Source organism: Drosophila subpulchrella, chromosome 2R (assembly GCF_014743375.2).
Source record: "Drosophila subpulchrella strain 33 F10 #4 breed RU33 chromosome 2R, RU_Dsub_v1.1 Primary Assembly, whole genome shotgun sequence".
Taxonomy (NCBI): domain Eukaryota; kingdom Metazoa; phylum Arthropoda; class Insecta; order Diptera; family Drosophilidae; genus Drosophila; species Drosophila subpulchrella.
In genome coordinates, this window is record NC_050611.1 from 16798517 (window position 1) to 16816326 (window position 17810).

General features: G+C 50.7%; 6 protein-coding genes across 10 annotated transcripts; 3 read left to right on the top strand and 3 right to left on the bottom strand.

Moving 5' to 3' along the window:
* Positions 1-233: 233 nt before the first annotated feature.
* Positions 234-3430, top strand: LOC119550769. The gene is made up of 4 exons (XM_037859699.1): positions 234-331; positions 1346-1644; positions 1708-2040; positions 2790-3430. Exons 1-4 carry the CDS (start codon positions 311-313, stop codon positions 3418-3420), a joined length of 1284 nt encoding a protein of 427 aa, XP_037715627.1. The 5' UTR covers positions 234-310; the 3' UTR covers positions 3421-3430.
* Positions 3431-3950: 520 nt separating this feature from the next.
* LOC119550770 (suppressor APC domain-containing protein 2) lies at positions 3951-5955 on the top strand. The gene is made up of 3 exons (XM_037859700.1): positions 3951-4039; positions 4687-5550; positions 5611-5955. Exons 2-3 carry the CDS (start codon positions 4693-4695, stop codon positions 5953-5955), a joined length of 1203 nt encoding a protein of 400 aa, XP_037715628.1. The 5' UTR covers positions 3951-4039; positions 4687-4692.
* A 19-nt stretch (positions 5956-5974) lies between these two features.
* Positions 5975-6581, bottom strand: LOC119550774. The gene is made up of 2 exons (XM_037859703.1): positions 6439-6581; positions 5975-6384 (listed from the first exon to the last, which is right to left on the bottom strand). Exon 2 carries the CDS (start codon positions 6382-6384, stop codon positions 6022-6024), a length of 363 nt encoding a protein of 120 aa, XP_037715631.1. The 5' UTR covers positions 6439-6581; the 3' UTR covers positions 5975-6021.
* A 37-nt stretch (positions 6582-6618) lies between these two features.
* LOC119550773 (neuralized-like protein 2) lies at positions 6619-8212 on the top strand. Its single transcript, XM_037859702.1, has 3 exons — positions 6619-7176; positions 7231-7536; positions 7602-8212. The coding sequence occupies exons 1-3, from the start codon at positions 6642-6644 to the stop codon at positions 7724-7726; spliced, it is 966 nt and encodes a 321-aa protein (XP_037715630.1). The 5' UTR covers positions 6619-6641; the 3' UTR covers positions 7727-8212.
* Positions 8203-10794, bottom strand: LOC119550772 (glutathione S-transferase 1). The gene is made up of 3 exons (XM_037859701.1): positions 10647-10794; positions 8945-9055; positions 8203-8877 (listed from the first exon to the last, which is right to left on the bottom strand). The coding sequence occupies exons 2-3, from the start codon at positions 9037-9039 to the stop codon at positions 8301-8303; spliced, it is 672 nt and encodes a 223-aa protein (XP_037715629.1). The 5' UTR covers positions 9040-9055; positions 10647-10794; the 3' UTR covers positions 8203-8300.
* A 112-nt stretch (positions 10795-10906) lies between these two features.
* Positions 10907-17795, bottom strand: LOC119550768 (epidermal growth factor receptor substrate 15-like 1). 5 transcript variants are annotated; one of them, XM_037859694.1, is made up of 12 exons: positions 17430-17795; positions 17095-17331; positions 16253-17022; positions 15873-16194; positions 15721-15810; positions 15449-15511; positions 15098-15295; positions 14598-15041; positions 14348-14536; positions 14223-14288; positions 12008-12638; positions 10907-11947 (listed from the first exon to the last, which is right to left on the bottom strand). In XM_037859694.1, the coding sequence occupies exons 1-12, from the start codon at positions 17493-17495 to the stop codon at positions 11250-11252; spliced, it is 3774 nt and encodes a 1257-aa protein (XP_037715622.1). In that variant the 5' UTR covers positions 17496-17795; the 3' UTR covers positions 10907-11249. The 5 variants fall into 5 exon arrangements, with proteins under 5 accessions (XP_037715622.1, XP_037715624.1, XP_037715623.1 ...); XM_037859696.1 differs by having other exon boundaries at positions 12008-12266; positions 17430-17794; XM_037859695.1 differs by lacking the exon at positions 15449-15511 and having other exon boundaries at positions 17430-17794.
* Between the last annotated feature and the right edge of the window lie 15 nt (positions 17796-17810).

Consider the following 17810-nt stretch of genomic DNA (forward strand, 5'->3'; position numbering starts at 1 on the left):
TAAATTGACACAAAGCGTTTTGAGCCTAAAAGTATGCCTTTGAGTTTGGAACCCATCTTCAAGCTTGGCTCTCTTTTGGAATATGCAAAATTCAAGGTAGAGCTTTCTTTCTTTCCACTTTCTCATGCTCTGCTAGTTGACCGGGCTTAAAAGCAGCCGGAGGTTCAACGTCTGCAGCGACTTGGCCAAAGACTCAGTTCAGTTGCTGCACTTGACTCGTCTGGTTCTGTTTTCCCCCTACTGCGGATCAAATTAAGCCTGAGAAGAAGGCCAAGTGGAAGAACCGTATACAAGAAGCGTTCGAACGGAGATGGATTATCGTTTAGTGCTGGTATGTCATCATTACGGGTGTGTGCTAACTGCTAACTGCTAACTTCTTCGGTGGCGAGTCAAGTTCGTTGCCCAAGTCTTTTGTTTTGCAATGCGCTAACATTATTGGCGAGCTAAGCGATCACGTTTACTGTTACCCAGTCGCTGGGAACCGCCCGATTCTGGAGCATGCTAATGAATTAAGCTAACTGTGGAGCCGCTCCACGCTCCGTTCTGGTCTGCCCCTACTTCTGGCTCGGATCGGTCTTTGGCTTTTGGCCGGGTGCCGAGCAACTTTCCCGTTAGTCGTGTGGCACGCATATTTGGAACACACCGCCAACGAGTTCTTTTCCGGCCAAGAACCTAACAGAACGGCCTGTTTTTCGGTTGATTCTCGCTTCTCAAATCTCCAATCTGCAATTGGGCTAACAATATTTACCTATGCAAATAAGGCTATCGCCATTTGGTTAACTCTCTCGCAGGGCAAACGAGTTTCTGGCCCATTAGAAGGGAAACAAAGACAAAAGAACAAGCTGGGAGATTCGGTGACTGACCCAATTTCGATGCGGCATTCAAATTGCGCTGTGAACCGTGTCGCAAAGAGAGAAATTCCTCAACTTCTGGGCACTGCATCCGCCCACCAAGCATCTCCACTTGACCTGGTTAACGCGGCACTCGGGCCGGGGAACTTTTGGTTTCGTTGGTGCTATGGCTACCCAGAATTTCAGGGAAAGTTCCCTCGAACAATTAATGGTCAAGTGAGCACGGCAGAGCAATGCAAAAGTCGCGTCTCGGTTTCAGTTTGTTTATCTTTCACAGTAACAGAAACTTTCGCGCTTTCGCCAAACAACAAAACACCAAAAAGAGTGTGTCTGTTTGTCTGACTGTCTGGTTGAAAGATCTTGCCTCTTTCTCCGCACAATGCCGGTCCATTCACTGAATCTTCGGGGGGCAATTAACTTCCAGGCATCCATATATATATATATATATCCATTACCCCTTGATTGCACTGTCTTTTGTTTTCTGCCCTTTGTAGAAAATTCTCAGCTTTCTGCTGTTGGCCCACTTGGGTTTTGCCCAGCCGCAGGTGCAATCGCCATCGGACTATGGTGAGGAGCAGCCCCCGGAGGGCTATTACGCCTTCGTGGAGTCGCCCAATGCGGTGCCGCCCAAGGTCAGGCCTCCGCCCTACACCTTTGTGAATTCCGAGTGCAAGGATGTGGCCGCCGGAAAGAAGTCCGCCGTCTCGGTTCACAATATTTGCGGGGATCTGAACAAGGGTCAGATACCCAAGAATCCGCTGGGACAGAATGTGCTCGGGGAACCCTATCCTTTGTAAGTAAAGAGATCTAACCCAATTGAGATCACATGTATATCTAACTAAATCTCCCTCCTCAGTGAACTCATTCGCAACCAAACGCTGAAGTTCCTCTCGAAGACCTTGCCCGTTCTCAAGGCCGACGACACCCTGCCCAAGGTCACCCAGATCATCCGCGATGAGCCCGTGGAGCAGCTGGACAGCAACAACATCGACACCAACCGTCCTTATCCATCAGGAGGTTCCACCCGAGTGCGCCGCAGTATTCCTGAGGGCGTGGAGTCCAACGAGTACAGCTACTTTGATCCCGCTTTGGATGAGGAGGAGCAGCATCAGCAGAGGGAAAGGAATTCCCAGCAGCGAAGGGCCGCCGAGGAGAGGAAACCCCGAAAATTCTGCGATGGCGGCGGAGTGTAAGTTGTTTATTACTTCTATAAAGGTGACTTACGACTTAAGTAATGGCCTTTAAGCACTAACAGATAGGGAACCTGGTATCATAAATGGTGGTAATTAAGTTTCAACATTATTTACTCCATGGTTTAGGTCAAAGAGTGTTTTTTTAGCATATTGGACTTGAACTTCCACCTTTCTAAGGAATTGATATTATAATAAGGTTATATATATATATTATGACGAATTCCATTAAAGGAAGCTCAAAAAAGCTTAGGGAAAGGCCACATTTTGGTTATTAAAGAGGTCACCACTTGACAACCATGAATCATCATAAACAGAATTCTAAATACAAAGCTATTCAAAAGGCAGAGATTGAAAATGAGGTTGCCATTTCACTTTCCCTACCAAACCTATACATATTTATAAAGCGAAACTAATTAAAAAGCATACAACTGGAATTATATGTATTTCATATTCTGGTAAATTAAGGTTTTATATATTTTCAAATGTTTTGTTGTATGATATCAGTATTGTTAAAAGACTAACAAAGGAACTTATAGTGCTAGCTGCCAGGTCCAATGAACTTAGAAATATTAGGGCTATGATTATTAGGGTTTTATTTGTTTTACATTTAAGTAATGAGCCTTATAATATAAAAAAGTCATTATAATCATGGTCCTAATGTTTTATTATTTTAGTCTAGAATATTAAATGAACGACTTCCATTAATCAATTACTTAACTCCAATCAATTTTCATTTCTCCCTTAGATTCTGCACCTTGTACAGAGCCATCCAGGGCGACACTGGTGCAGCTGCCCCTGCCACGCCCACAGCAGAGCGACGCGAGGAGGTGGGTCCCATCCGGTACGAGGGTCCACCCACTCCCTGTCCCGCCAAGGTGGAGTACGCCACTCCGGTCTTTGCCAAGAACTACCAGGGCGCCTGGCGATACGTGGTGCAGATTCCCTACGAGGGCTACTTCACCCAGACGGTGGAGGTGACGCGCTGCATCCAGGCACGCTGTCACTACTTGGATGGCGGTTGCCTGTCGTCACCACGCTGGGTGAGCCTGCTGGTGGCGGAGATCTTCTATCCTAATGCAGAGGACACGGTGCCCACCAGTTCGACCACTACGCAAACCCCCTCTGTGCAGGATTTCCAGGCCTACCAGCAGTATCTGCAGAAGCGGGCTGGTGTGGCCACCGCCTCCGATGGCACCTCCTCCGGAGCATCTGCATCGGCGGCTCCTGCAGACGCCCATTGCGATGGACACGACGAGCTGGGCTGCTTCCAGGTGCGTCTCTACTACGACTGGTTCCTCATCCCCGGCTCCTGCAAGTGCTGGCGTCCGGATTACTTTGCCAAGTACGTGCGCCGGAAGTCGGTGGCCGATTTGTGAGCTCTGCCTGGACAGGATTGGCCAGCGATTAGCATAAGTTTAAGTTCTAGCTTATAGAGGAACACAACTTTGAGATGAACGGCTCATTCTAGTGATCCATCCGAGGGACCCTTGAGTTCCAATGGATCACGCAGAGTTTGCAGTTCTTGCCAGATACATTATTAACCTAGGCGATTAGCTCCCTCTTTCGACTGATTAAGCCAAGCGCATTGCATTTCTACTAATAAATACGTTTCTACCTAAATCTTGAGAGAGAGCCGCTCTATTTGGTACTCCCGCTGGGATATTGGAAGTCTTTTTTCAGCCTAGGCGCTCTCCCACTTGCGTTTGTATTGAAAGATCCACCGAAAAACCACAGAAACCAGTCGCGCAAGTTGCGCATGCGTGCGAGTCTCGGGCCCCAAAACGCGACTCTAGTGTGCAGTCAATATAACCAGTTGGTTGGGTTTGGGGTTTGGGCTCCAAGCAGAGCCAAGCTGCATTACATACACAGAATAGGTGCAGAGCTTGCGCAGAAGCCTTGACGAACGGCCTCAAAATCAAAAGGTTGCCAGAAGAGCCGCTCGGTAGAACTGGATCGCATTTGGATTTCAGGAGCCAACGTTTCCGCATAGCTTGGGTAAGTCAGCAAATTGGAGGGCAGACACTTTGTTTATAAACAAAACAAATAGTCTTAGTGGGGGCTTAAAAACAAAGTCTCGAGCTGGTAAATAAGGATTACAATTGCAAGAACCAGTGGTTGTTCTAGAACAAGAAGTAGAATACCTACTAAGGATTTGTTTTATAAGTAACTATAAGACACTTGAAAGAAATCTGCAGAACTTCTTTTTCTTCATCTTCTCGTGCCCTTTTTCTAATGTGCAAAAAAATATACTGGGTTAAGTATAGTCAAGCAATTATAAGATTATCATGTGATACATAAGAACTACATTCTAGATCTTTCATTTCTAAAACTAAAAAAAACTGAGTTTAATTTAGACAAGCAATTAAGGGGAGATTTTTAAGGTCAATATTTGCTAGTAACAGAACGTGCTAATAACCAGTGCAAAATACAAGTGAAATATCAAGTGAACGAGTTCGTGGCCTGAGTCTTTCGTTGGATTCTTCCAAGAGCCCCGAGATCTTAAGACATTGTGCCATTTTCACACACATTCCATTTGGGCTGAGCCATGCAAATAAGCTGCCATGAATATTCAGTTATGCATTGGGAGCAAGCGTGGGACCATCCATAATCTCATCACACTTTCCATTTTGCGTCACCCGCAGACGAAGATGCTCCGCCAGAACACCAGCACCAGTCTGCTCAATCTCAGCATCGGCGATGGAGGAGGCAGCCACGGACAGACGCAGTCCCAGTTCCAATCCCTGGATATGGATGCACTGCCCAAGCAGTTTGTGCTGTCCATGAAGAAGCTCTTCGACATCCTGGACGACAAGCAGAGCGGCTACGTGCGCTTCACGGACATCCAAAAGGGCTGGCAGGACGACGGCTCCAAGGGACTGCCGCGCGGAGTGCTGGACTCACTGCGTCGGGTCACTCCCAGCAGCGGACTGCTCTCTTTCGAGCGCTTCTGCGCCGGCCTCAAGTTGTGCCTGCTCCGCAATCAGCAGCAGGCCGTGGAGGACTTAAAGATGCGTCCTCGCTCCCAGGTGAATCTGGCTCCGGAAATGGACTACAGTTCGCCTGCTCCGCCGCCGAAGCCACCACGCCAGGTGCCCAAATCTCCGGCCCTGGGAAAGGCCGACATACGACATGCCCTCCAAAACTGGCAGCTGAACATGATGGCTGATGCGGGAAAGCCCAAGGTGCCGCAGTCGAGGGAACAGTTCGAGCACCGTGGCTCGGCGGATGGCGGCTCCTCCTCCACCTCTGCCTCGGCCACCGACTGGAGCCTGGCTCTTCCCGCTGTGCCCAAGAAGACGAGCAGCAAGCGCCGGGAATCGCGGAGGCACACTCTGCAGCATGGCATCGATTACAACATGCTGAAGCGACTGAAACAGCTGGAGGAGCAGCGGGAACTGCTCCTGTTTGGACTCGATGGAGTGGAAAAGGCGCGCGACTGGTATATGCAGCAGGTGCTCAATGTCCAGGAGCAGATCAAGTACTTTGGCCGCTTGGGAACCAGATTTGTGAGTGCTCCACTGTACAGTTTCCGATCAATAGTTACCACTTTCTCGCTTGCCCCACAGGATCAATGGTCTGAACTGCAGCAGGAGCGGCTCAACTTCCAGCGGGCCCGCGTTCTGGAGGCCAATCGCAGTCTCCAGATTCTGGCCGACACCTGGGAGCACGGCGGCTACCCACTGCACATCAATCTGGCTCTGCCGACGCCCGCCGTTCCGAAGCCCAGGCAGATGACCGATCTTTTGAGTCGCGTGCGCGAGAAGACGCCTCTCCTCTCGGACCTGTACGAGCCACAGCACTCGCACTCGCATCCGCAGTTCCTGCGTGCCATGTCCAACTTTGTGCTCAGCCAGCCCTCGCCCGTCAGCCAATCCTCCGCCGGACTGGGCGACGCCGATGTGGTCTACTGAACAAAGGAACAGGGATCAATGTACTTTGTAAATAGTGTATTATTAAATGAATCTAAGGCCTCTAAGCTAGACGGGATTGGGATAGCGGCGCATGTACTTGTTGAGCTGCTTGTAGTTGAGGTTGGTGCCCGGTTGAACGATGCCCTGGTTGACCGTCTTCTTGGCCTCGAACTTGCGATCCATGTAGCACTTGTAGCAGTTCTGGAACTGGCTGATCTCCTTGTGGCAGTACTTCTCCACGAACTCGTTGTCCTTGAGGCAGGCGAAGAGCACGCCCATTTCCTGCAGGCAGGCCACATCGTTGCCGGAATCGGCCTTCCCGCTCACAGAGTTTTTCAGCCGGAGGGGGAGAATTTCCTGGAATGGCACATCCTTCTCGTTCTGCGGCGCTCGGCCACGGGCGGCGTACAGTGCTCCGGGTACACGCATCTGCAAGAGGCTAGGTTTCTACATGGTTTTCAGTCAGAATATATAGTTTCCCACCTCGTAATTTCCAAAAGTTTCCTGGCCGAATCGAACAGCTGTTCCGTGTTATGTCACTTGCCCGCTCGTGGTGAATGGCACTTTTCGTCTCCAGCCCTGGTTGTCGTGTTGAAAATATACGGGCACACTCGAAATCCAGCAAAAAGTAAATAAGCCACCTCCGGGCTCGCCAGGATCAAGGATCACCGAACACCAAGCGCGCCATGGAAGCCGCCGAGGAGCGCAACCAGGTGGTGGCGGCAGCTCCCCCCTCCGGGCATCCACGAGCAGTCCAAGCTGCCGAGCAAGAGGATCCAGGAGATCTGCAGCAGGACCAGGAACGGGAAGCGTCACCGGCGCTCTGGGAGGGCTTGCCCACGTCGCTTAGCAGTCGCAAGCGCCAGCTGAGCCGCTTCCATCCCTACCACGGCTCCAACATACAGCTGGGCGACGATGCCACCGTTGCTTATCGGAGAGCCAGTTTTGCCGACGCCCTCACCTTTTCGGAGCGCCCCCTGGCCCCCGGAGACATCTTTCTCGTAGAGATCGAGAAGATAGAGCGCGGCTGGTCGGGCCACATGCGACTGGGTCTCACCGAACTGGCGCCCCATGTGATTCGCACCAGCAGCGAGGGACTGCCCCACTTTGCTCTGCCCGACCTGGCCAACCTGGGCAACAGCTGGATCTACCCGATCTCCAAGTTCGAGATGAAGGAGTCGAACGACATCATCGAGCCGGAGACGGACGACGAGCCACACAGTATGTATAAGTCAAATATTAGAAAGTATCTGCTCTGTAGCCAATCTCTGCCAGGAAACCTCCTGGGCGACGCCACGCACGTGAGGACGCCTCGCGGCCTGCTACCAAAGAGACTTCTGCGCCCGTCCATGGGCAACGGCAACGACTCGGACATCCTGCTCACGGACAGGGGCTCCCGCATAGGCATCATTTACGTGCCCACGGTGCAGAGCGCCTCTAAGGGGGAGCTGCACTTCATCATCAACGGGGTGGACCGTGGCCCCGTCTCGCGAGACATTCCGCTCAACAGAGCACCCCTGTTCGTGGTGATCGACGTGTACGGCACCACCAAGCAGATAAGGATTATCCAGCTGGAGGGCAGTAAGTGGAATCGTTTGGCGAATGATTTTCCGTATATACTAATCGATCATCTCTCTCCTTTGCAGTCTTGTCCCTGCAGAGCGCCTGCCGCAACGTGATCCTGGAGAACTTTGCGGAGGACTCGATCACCGAGCTGCCGCTGCCGGAGAGCATCAAAAGATTCCTGCTGCGCCGCGACTACCGCGACTAGAGCCTTCGGACTATGCGCTCTATGCAATAGGGCCCAGTGCGTGTGAATGAGAGATGCGTGTGTGAGGGAGTGTGCATGAGCCTGGGTCGTGATAGTCTGTTTACCCATAGATATTTTATACGCCTGCGTCGCAAGTGAAGTGCCCGTTCATTGACCCCCCCGACTCCGGACCCCAGAGAGACTGCGGGACTGACCGATCCCCGCTAGAAGGCGCCTATATTTGTACTTTCTGTAGATATATATTTTGTACATTCGGTTCCAGTTACCAGTTACCAGTTCAATACACGCCCCACCCTGGACGACCCTATGTTGTCAAACATAATCCCCGCCAGCGTTCGTGTATGTGTGGTTCGCCCAGCGCCAGCGAAGGACCGGTCCCCAAGGCGTTTTCCGTTTCCATTACCTCCTAAGTATATTGTTGCTACATGTAAGTTAAGTCCACGTAATAAAAGACCGATCAAAGTCGCTGTAACTGCTGAAATCGTACTTCAAACTAAGCCGTTTATTCAAGACTGGATATGCATATAGAGTGTGTGTGTGTGGATATAGAAAAAAATCGGTTGAGATCCGCCGCCTACTTGCCGCGGTTCTCGGCCAGCTTGGCCTTGAAGATGGCCTTCAGCTCGTCGGCTCCCTCACCATTCACCTCCTGGTAGTAGGGCAGCTCGGCGAGACGCTTCAGCCAGGCCTGCAGCTTCGGGAACTTGAACTCATCGATGGGAGCCGTCTCGTTCACCGAGGTCACGGTGGCCACCGCACAGAAGTCGGCGATGGTCAGGTCGCTGCCACACAGATACGGCTGATCCTTGAGAAAGCCCTCCAGGATCTCCCAGCATTTCTGGATGTAGGCGATCTTGTCGATGGAGCAGTCCGTGGATCCGTGGTACAGGATCGGCTCGTAGAGGAAGCGCAGGCGGGCAAAGAGGTGGCCAGAGTCCAGGTGAAGACGGGCATCCACATTGGCGCGTTGCACCAGATCCTTGGGGTACAGCTGCTGCTGCTCCTGGCCGTACTTCTCCACCAGGTAGGAGCAGATGGCGTGCGAATCAATGATCGTGGCCTCGCCGTCGATCAGCGTGGGGATCGTGTGCTGGGGGTTCAGCTTGAGGAATTCCGGCGTCAGATGCTCACCCTTCAGCAGGTTAATTGGCCTGTTCAAACGGAGACACTTGTTAATTGAGTTAAGTGGCACGGTGTGCGGATGGTGTGGGAACCCACCGTAGTTCAAGGTCGAGCCCGATCGCCTTGGCCGTGAGCAGAACGGCGCGGGAGGGGGGGCTCAGGGTGGCGTAATACAGAGCTGGCTTCGACATGGTGGGTTGACTGGATCTGGGGGATGTAAAGATCATTATTAGTTTGGATATATGTGGTTTAAAAGTCACGGTCTTGAGGCAGCATGGTTTTCAACTATTGTTTAAAAAGTATCTTTATTTAATCCGGGTCGTTATTTTCACTATTTACGGGAGGATCTTAAATAAAATATCTTTTAGACAAGTTTCGGCTTAGAATATACATATGTATTTGGTATTTAGAAAATACAGAAATCAAGCTTTTTCATTTCACATGTTATCATAGCATGGAAAGATATGATATTAATAAGTTGTAAATTCTTATTTGAAGCAGTTTAGATTTTATTCCTTTATCTGAAATTTAAACGTTTCCTATCTTATCTTTTGAAATGTTTATTCTGCCTATGCTAGACAATAATAGACCGATTAAACGATTTTCCTGTGGGCTTCTACATTTTGGTTTCGAAATGAGATTGAATGAAGTAGTCCAAATTGGCATCTTGAGAATTATTCTCGTCTTGGGTACCAAAAACCCATGGGATCGATTTTATGGGTTTTACCAAGATACACTGTATCTAATGACTCAAAATGAGTCTTTTTTTTTTTTTGCTTTTCTTGGGGTATACCAATGTACACTGTATCTAATGACTCAAAATTCGAAATGAGTTGAGATGATACAGTCCGTATTTGTATCATGAGAATTATTCTGGAGTTGGGTACCGAAAACCCATGGGATTTTTATATTTTATAAATATTTTATTAGCGATTTTTTGGGTATACCAAGGGACACTCTATCTAAAGAGTCGGAAATCGAAGTGAGATTGATGATCTAGTGCGTATTTGTATCTTGAGAATTATTCTAGAGTTGGGAACCCCCGGAAACTGAACCCCGGCTCTGAATATTTTATAAGAGAGCTGTTTTTTAGGGGTATACCAAGGCTCACTCTATCTAATGACTCAAAAATCGAAATGAGATTGATGATCTAGTGCGTATTTGTAACTTGAGAATTATTCTGGGGGTAGGTACCCCGGAAACGAAGTCTATTTTTTCAGTAGGCATCGGTTTGTTGGGGTACAACAAGGCCCACTCTACCTAATGACTCCTGGAGCAACCCTCGCGGGGCGGGCAGTGTGTCAACGCGCGATCCGATCCCAGAGCACTGCCAACCGCACTCACACCACTGCGCCGCCGCTCCAATACCCCCGTGCCCGTACCCACACCGAAACCGTGTCGCACCCACAGCAATATCAGATAACCCCCGGATCTATAGCGCGATAGCGGGCGACTTATCAGAGCACTTAACACGGCAACCACACAGCGAAGGAAATTTACTGGGGGCTATCGACGCCCCTGCCTGCGCCCCCCCCCCCCCCTGCCACCGCCTATGGCGACTTGGAAATTAAGTTTACAAAATAAATGTAATTAGCGGCACACACACACAAGTGCACAATGCGCCCCCTCTCGATTTGCGTGTGTATTTGCAATCGCCGGCAAATTGTTTTTATACTGGCCATGCAGCAATTTGTGCGCCTGTGTGTGGGTTTGTTTTTACAGGGGGGCTGATTTTGCGCATCGCATTGAGATTAGTTCGCACACACACACACGCACAGCTCCACCAGCAACAACTCACACTTCTATGACCACTGGCAAGGCAACAACAAAAACTATATAGCAGCTATATAAGTGGATAAATGGAGAACTGCCGCACGAACGTCTGCGTCGAAGTCCAAACGCGATCTGAATTGCGAACGAGAAACTATATAGAGGCTTCACTGGCGCTGACTCTGCCGGCGTCTCTGCTGAGAACCCAGTTGTTATGGTATAAGTATGGGGGCTCCTCTCTCTTATCTCTCCACTCTCCACTCTCTCTTGCTCTCCACAACGCTGATGTTCTTTCGTACGTTTATTCATAGGGTTTTGGTACAGGTTAAATCGCAACATAATTAGGCTCTACGAGTATGTGATTACGCGGAATTGTATTTATAATTGTGTATAGCATGTAGCTTGTAATACCAGCTGCGGCTCCATTGGAATTCTCTATTCGCCGGGATCCTTGAGCACGAGGAGTACGAGGAGTAAATACCATGGGGAGGCTACATATATGATCCCACGGCGTCTTGATCGAAATGAGGCACTAACACTATATAGATCGGATCGAGTGCGAATAGAGAGTAGTACATTTGCATGTGTCATTGGAGATAACTATATATATCTCGTGGCTCAATCAAAGCACCTAGTTGTCCAGCACGCTGCGCTTGAGCGCCTCCTCCAGATCCGCATCGAAGCTCTCCGGCTTTGAGTAGTCCGCCGCGAACTTGTCCTTCACCGGCTCCTTGCCCTGATCCTTATTCTTGGCCGCCTGTCCATTCTGCTGCTCCTTGGTCTTGCCTTTGACCGCCGTCGCCTCGAAGGATGTGTTGCCAAAGTCACTCGAGAAGTTGTGTGCCTCGAAGGCCTCAAACTTGGCAAAGTTATCATTGCCCGTCTTGAAGTGATCCTCAAAGTTGTCGTTGAAGGCGTCGAAGGCCTTTTTTTGATCCACCAAACCAGTGGCCACCACTGCATTCTGGCTCACACTGAAGTTGTCGTTAAATGCATCGAAGAAGGAATCATTGAGTTTCGTATTGCTAGTGGCTATGGTCGTCGTTCCCAGTCCAGTTCCAGTTCCAGATCCAGATCCCAATCCCCCAGTGGCTGCAAAGTCATCAAAGTCAGCAAAGGTATCCAGCGCCGTCTGGGACTTCTGGTGGTTCGGCTTGGAGGTGGAGTGATGCGAAGTGCTCGAGTGGTGCGAGGGCGCGGGACTCGAGTTCAGGTTGAAGGCGTCAAACTGCTGCAGGAAGTCGTTGTTCAGGGGCGTGGCCGCCTTGGGCTTAGTGCTATTGTTGTTCACAATGTTGCTTAAGGTTTTGGCTGCGGTTCCCATCTCATCTATGGGATTGAATAAATAGATTTAGATGGATATTCAGACTAAGCAGACATTTAACTCACCATCCGAGCTAAAGTCCTCGGCAAAGTTCTTCTTCTGCTCAGCTCCCTTGACTCCAGTTGGCTCCTCCTCTTCGTCATCGGCAAAGGGATCCTTGATGCTGAAGGGATCCTCGTAGCGATAGTCCTTAAACGGATCGTCCTTGAAGTCAGTGGGTCCAGTGATGAGCCCGGGCGTCGGTGCCTTCTCTCCAAAGGCCTCGAAAACACTGGCTCCCGCCTTCGGCGCCAATCCCAATCCCAATCCCGTCGTGCTCTGATTCTGCAGCGGTGTATTGGAACGCGACAAATGCTGGTTATTCGAACTGGGGGCGGTGGTGATGGTGGTGGTGCTACTAGGAGGAACTCCGCCCGCTCCCGCTCCCGCTACCAATCCCGCTGGTGATGCCGACAGAGATGCTAATACCGGGGATGGGACTGCTGGCGTGGATGTAGATGGTGGTGGGAGCAGGGTGTGTACGGTGGGCGTGGGGTTGGGCGTGCTGGCCGCCTGGCTGCGGATCTGGCCGGGATCGTCGAACAGCGAGAAGCTGTCCAACAGCGACGATCCACTGGTGACCGAAATCGGGGGCGGCAGCGTGGGCGGGGGCAGGGACAGGGGCGTGGTCGAGGGCGTGCTTGGAATGCTGTGGAGCTGTGTGGGTGCATTGGGTGATGGGGGGAATAGACGTGAAATGAAACAGAATTAAATTAAAACGAAATCAAATTAAGCGGGTTCAAAAAAACAAACGACAAAGGGGGAACCGAAATCATACAAGGCCAACGAAAGCGATCAAGCAAGTGGGATTTGTGTAGGATCATCATGACCAGAACCCAGAACCCAGAGCCAGAGAACTCCCTATCAAAATAACCTCATCGAGCTTACGTTGAATGATGTCGAACATAGATATCTTTATTAATAATGCAAAACGTTGTGTGTGTTACATTTTTGTTGGGAACTGTTTGGGATGGGGGCTTCTCTAAAAGTTCTCTCTATAAGTATGTATTTATGCACGGAATATGAATTCTCGGTAAATCAATGCACGGAAGCTTGTCAGTTTCGGTGTGTCTGTGTGGCTATAGTAATCGAGGTCTGGCAATTATATATATATATATATAAGTACTTTGATATAGTTGAGTGGGGACCGACTCCCCCTCAAGCGCGAACTGCTGGCTAGACTGGGGAACTCTACACGGCCCTAAAAAGCTGAGTGGAAAAGGTAACGCTTCTCGGTAAATAGTAGTGGGGCAGTCCGATTCGCTAGCCCCATAAAATTCGAACTTTCGCGGCAGTTACATCAATATCTGAATGTGTGGCTCGTGTGTAAAATGCTGGTAATATAGTACGGCTGTATAATTGCTTTAAACTTTAGTATTCGCATATGCAGAAACAACAAACAACTTGCATTTAATTCCTTACAGAGTTCTCTCGCGTTTAACTCAAAAACCAACCGGGATAATACATCGGGGAACCCATAGTAGTAATAATAATAGGTTAATACAATACATCGGCACAACATCGGGAATCGAACGATTAGAACTCTCTTCCGTTTTGCTGCCTGCTTTGATTTTTGTGACTACATTTATAACACGACGATACGTAACGCTTGAAATTGGTTTGAGTTTTTGGTTGAGTTTCGATTGAATTGATTTAGTACATTTAGCTAATTAGGCATGAACGATAATGCTGCGTCCTCTAGATAATATATACCATGCACCGTGACTGATATATGTGTACGTTAATATGCTGCTGCAAATAGCTTTGTACGCTCAAATTGATTTGTTTTCGTTATGCTGCTAGAGGAGGCCATTCATTAACTGAGTATGTGTGTTAGTACTGGTATATATCGTATATAGAATGGGTTATCTTAAGATGTTCACTGAAAATAGAGAATTGCAGAGATGAGAGACCAGACGGTTAGTTTCAAACGGCAACGGCAAACGGCAACGACAAACGGCACCAAGGCAAAAGCTACGGGATGTGTATGGTTTCGGGGTGGTGAGGTGATCGGGTTTGGTGGTTACTCCGGCTTTAACTACTTCTAATGGCAAACCAAAGAGGCTACAACTCATATGCAAGTCAAAAATCATAATACTACGGTCTGGAAGTGTGGTGGTTTATTTCTACAAAACTCAGGAAGGGTTAGTGATAATAAACGTATAACCAAGGATTAGGTACGGGTGCGGGGCGCATGCATTACCACCGATCCCAGCGGACACTGAATTGTGGGGTACCAACCTTATTGTCGAAGTCTTCAAAGTCGGCGAATCCTCCTGCGCCAGCGCTTCCAAAACCACCCGTGGGCTGTGAAAGATACACATTTACACATCCTTACATTGGACAGAGATCATAGCTCATCTTACCTGGGCTGCTCGTGGTGGCGCTGGTCGTGGGGGCGGCACCTTGGACTTCTTTGGCGGCAATGCTGGACTAGGAGACTCCGGTCTGGGCGGCGGGCCCGACTTCTGCGCGTTGGGACTGAGCACCTGACCTTTGCCAGTTGGCGCGTGCAGGGCGGCAAACGGATCGCTGCCGAAGTCATCCTTTCCGGGCTGTGTGAGATTAAATTATTATATAATCTCCGAATTTCAAGGTCTTCTATAAAGATCTCACATCTGGAGTGACAGCACTGCTCTTGTTGGCCGCAAAGGCATCCGCACCGAAAGGATCCCGCTGGGTCTGGCCAAATGCTGAGCTCGCTCCGCTCTGACCAAAGGCATCGAAGCCACTATCGAAGCCCGAGCTCATGTTGAAGCTGTCATCGAAGCCGGTGGAGATGGCCGGCTTGCTGGCCTGCTGACCAGAGAAAGGATCGCTGCCAAAGCCGTTGGTAGCCTGATTAGCGGCCCCGCTGTTGTTCTCCTCGAAGGGATCGTCCTTTGGCAGCTGCACCTCCTTGGTCAACGTTTTGCGCGCCTCATCAAAGTCCGGCTCGATCTTTAGCTGGTACTCGGAGACGAGCTCGGCGTTCTGGTTCTCCATGGCAGCCCGGCAGATAAGGAGAGCGTCGGTCATCTGGCGCTGCGTCTCCAACAGTTGGGTGACCATCGACCGAACCTTCAAATGAATAGTAACTTTAATTTCTGGCTTTAATAAAGTATCACCAATCTTACCGAGCTGATTTGCAGCTGGGTGGCCTGCAGGTGGTTGGTTAGCTTGGATAGCTCGCGATTGTTGTCATCGTACTCCTTCTGCAGCGACGTCTCCTCGTCCTTGAGCTTCTGCAGCTCCGAGCGCTTGGCGTTCAACTCGCCCTCCTGCTCGTTGATGGTCTCCTCCTGCATGTGGCACTGGTCACGAATCTTGGTCACCTGCAAGCAACCATAGAATCAAGATCAATAAAGAGGCCATTCTATCCGGCGATTTTGCACAACACTTAGGCCAAAACATAAAACACAAAACACATGAACGAGTACGGAACACAAAGCAAATATATACAGAAATCATGAGAAACTGAAACAAACCTGATCGTTTGTGCGCGATATGTCAAGACTTACGTTGGCCAGCACGGCCGTATTGTGGCTAACCTTATGTGATCATAATTGTAAGTGTAAGTGCATTCACCGGTTTAGTATGGGTTTAGCCAATTGTTAACAGAGTGTTGGGGGGAACATGATAAAGAAAGGAAACCAAAGTTGGTATTTAAATTAAAAGTAAAACGTAAGCCCAGGAGCAAGCAAAAGGTAAGCAGTGGCGCTGTGGCCGAAAGCACCCGGAGAATCATGCAAATAACTACTTGAGCCTGCAGGTCGTCCAGTCGCTTCTGGGCCTCTCCTCGCTGGTTCTCCAGCTGCTTCAGCGTGGCGGTAAGAGTGTCCAATTCACTCTGTTGGAAAATGATTTTTATTATTAGTTTTACTCCTGGCATAAGCTTTCCATTAAACTCACCTGCAGACTGCGCACTTCGCCGTTCTTCACGCGCACATCCGCCTCCTTCTGGGCAATCTCCGTCTCCAGGACCCGCCGCTCGCGGGCCAACTCCTCAATCTCCTTGGAGATCATCTCCAGCTCCGGGTTCGAGTAAGTGGGCTTCACCTCCTGCGGCTGCAGATCCACTCCAGACACTGTGGCACGCATCGAGGGCGGCACCATATTGGCGTTGAGCACATGGGGCGGATCCACGCCGCGCTGCTTCCGCTCCACGAACCACATAGCCAGAGCGAATTGGTCTACAGTCAGCTTGCCAGACTGATTGGTGTCACAGAGGGCCCTGCAATGGAAGGAGGAGTTAGTTGGTATACTCCAAACTGAAAGGAGGAAATCCTTACCAGATGTCCGCTAGACTGCGCTGCGGTATACCCGACTTAATGAAGATGTCTTTCACCTCGAGGCCGGAGACCAGGCCGTCCTTATCCAGATCCGACTGCCGGAAGATCTCCTCGAAACGTTTCAGCTCTGCCGGGGTCACCACCCAGTCGGCATTAGCCGTCACGGAGGGCGGAGCACCGATTGGTATCAGCGGATCCGTCTGGATCAGCGGCTGGGAGCTAACTGCGCCAACCGGGGGAATGCGCGTCATGGGCGGCACGGCCACCGGAAGCGGAGGAATAGCCGCCGGAGGGGCAATGTCCTTGGGGAAGTTGGCCACGAAGCCGCCATCGCCGAATCCCTCGCCGCTGGGAGCACGAGGCATGGCAGCAGCCGACGGAGGTGGGGGCATGGCGGGCTTGGGAGGCGGTCCTGCGCCTCCAGGCTTCCGAAGCTCGGGTGGCAGAACGCTGGGAATGGTGCGCTTCTGCAGCGTCTGGTAGACCAGATGCATGGCCACCAAGAACTCGTGTTTGTCCAGGTTGCCGTCCTTGTCCTGGTCGGCCAAGTCCCAGATGGTGCCCAGTATGTTCATGGGCAGCTTGGAGTCCATCAGCACACCCTTGACCTTGTTGCCCGGCAGCATGCCGTTGTGGGGATTCAGCGACTCGAAGAGCTGCTCGTACTTGAGGCGGTCGATCACCCCGATGGACCAGTCCCCGTTGCTCACTCCGCCGCTGGACACCGGCACCGTCTGGATGCGCGCCGGCATTGTTTTTGGTAGTTCACCCTGGCAATAAATGATCGATGATGTATCACATCTCGTCTTGCCCATTTCGGGTGGTCGACTTGGATTACTCACCACCTTTGGCGGGTTGGCAGTTTCCAGGTAGATGTTGTTCATGTTGGCCACCTGGCCCGCCTGTGACAGCGACACCAACTTGAGGGCCACAAAGAAGCCCGGCTTGTCCAGGTAGCCCTTGCCATTGGGGTCGGACAGATCCCAGATCCTGCTCAGCACCACGTCGCTGAGGCCCGACTTCTTTAGAAACTTGGCTGCCGTCATGGCCTCGATTGCCCCGGTGGCTTTGGGGTCAATCTGCAAAAATCAATAGGGGGTGGGTCTTGGGTGGGTGGATACCCAGCGAAAGCCGCCCCTCTGGGCGGGGGCGGGTGCTGGGGGGGCGTGGCGCATACCTGTTTGTAGTAGGCCTCGTAGACGCCTATGTGCTTGCTGCACACCTTCGCAAAGTCCACATTCATGATGCGCCCTGGTGTGGTGTCCGCTGGCCACTCGACTACGACTAGCAGTGCGAAAACGCGTAAGCGTAAGCTCCTGTTATCACCAAATCGATTTTTCACCCCGCGGGCGGATGTGCCTTAGTCAGCGGTTGGCGGAATCCCGCGCTGCCTCGTGTGCACCGGTGCACCTGCGACGGGACGACGCTAGCTTGCAGCCTCTTAAATGTGAGCTTGGCGCATTGTGGCCCCGAATTTAGATGCTCTCGAATTTTAAAACGCCTAAATTTTTTTTTGCTAAAATTGGTAGTGTGACCGCGCGTATAACGATTAAAAATA

Excerpts from the sequence above, each read along its gene's own strand:
- LOC119550774 (XM_037859703.1), bottom strand. The coding sequence starts at position 6,384 with ATGCGTGTACCCGGAGCACTGTACGCCGCCCGTGGCCGAGCGCCGCAG.
- LOC119550773 (XM_037859702.1), top strand. The coding sequence starts at position 6,642 with ATGGAAGCCGCCGAGGAGCGCAACCAGGTGGTGGCGGCAGCTCCCCCC. Across the intron at positions 7,177-7,230 it reads GACGGACGACGAGCCACACA|GAAACCTCCTGGGCGACGCC; the intron begins GTATGTATAAGT and ends AATCTCTGCCAG. Across the intron at positions 7,537-7,601 it reads GATTATCCAGCTGGAGGGCA|TCTTGTCCCTGCAGAGCGCC; the intron begins GTAAGTGGAATC and ends TCTCCTTTGCAG.
- LOC119550769 (XM_037859699.1), top strand. The coding sequence starts at position 311 with ATGGATTATCGTTTAGTGCTG. Across the intron at positions 332-1,345 it reads TGGATTATCGTTTAGTGCTG|AAAATTCTCAGCTTTCTGCT; the intron begins GTATGTCATCAT and ends TGCCCTTTGTAG. Across the intron at positions 1,645-1,707 it reads CTCGGGGAACCCTATCCTTT|TGAACTCATTCGCAACCAAA; the intron begins GTAAGTAAAGAG and ends CTCCCTCCTCAG.
- LOC119550770 (XM_037859700.1), top strand. The coding sequence starts at position 4,693 with ATGCTCCGCCAGAACACCAGCACCAGTCTGCTCAATCTCAGCATCGGC. Across the intron at positions 5,551-5,610 it reads GCCGCTTGGGAACCAGATTT|GATCAATGGTCTGAACTGCA; the intron begins GTGAGTGCTCCA and ends CTTGCCCCACAG.
- LOC119550768 (XM_037859694.1), bottom strand. The coding sequence starts at position 17,495 with ATGAATGTGGACTTTGCGAAGGTGTGCAGCAAGCACATAGGCGTCTAC. Across the intron at positions 17,023-17,094 it reads CTGCCAACCCGCCAAAGGTG|GGTGAACTACCAAAAACAAT; the intron begins GTGAGTAATCCA and ends ATTTATTGCCAG. Across the intron at positions 15,811-15,872 it reads GCGAAGTGCGCAGTCTGCAG|AGTGAATTGGACACTCTTAC; the intron begins GTGAGTTTAATG and ends ATTTTCCAACAG.
- LOC119550772 (XM_037859701.1), bottom strand. The coding sequence starts at position 9,039 with ATGTCGAAGCCAGCTCTGTATTACGCCACCCTGAGCCCCCCCTCCCGC. Across the intron at positions 8,878-8,944 it reads GGGCTCGACCTTGAACTACG|GCCAATTAACCTGCTGAAGG; the intron begins GTGGGTTCCCAC and ends CCGTTTGAACAG.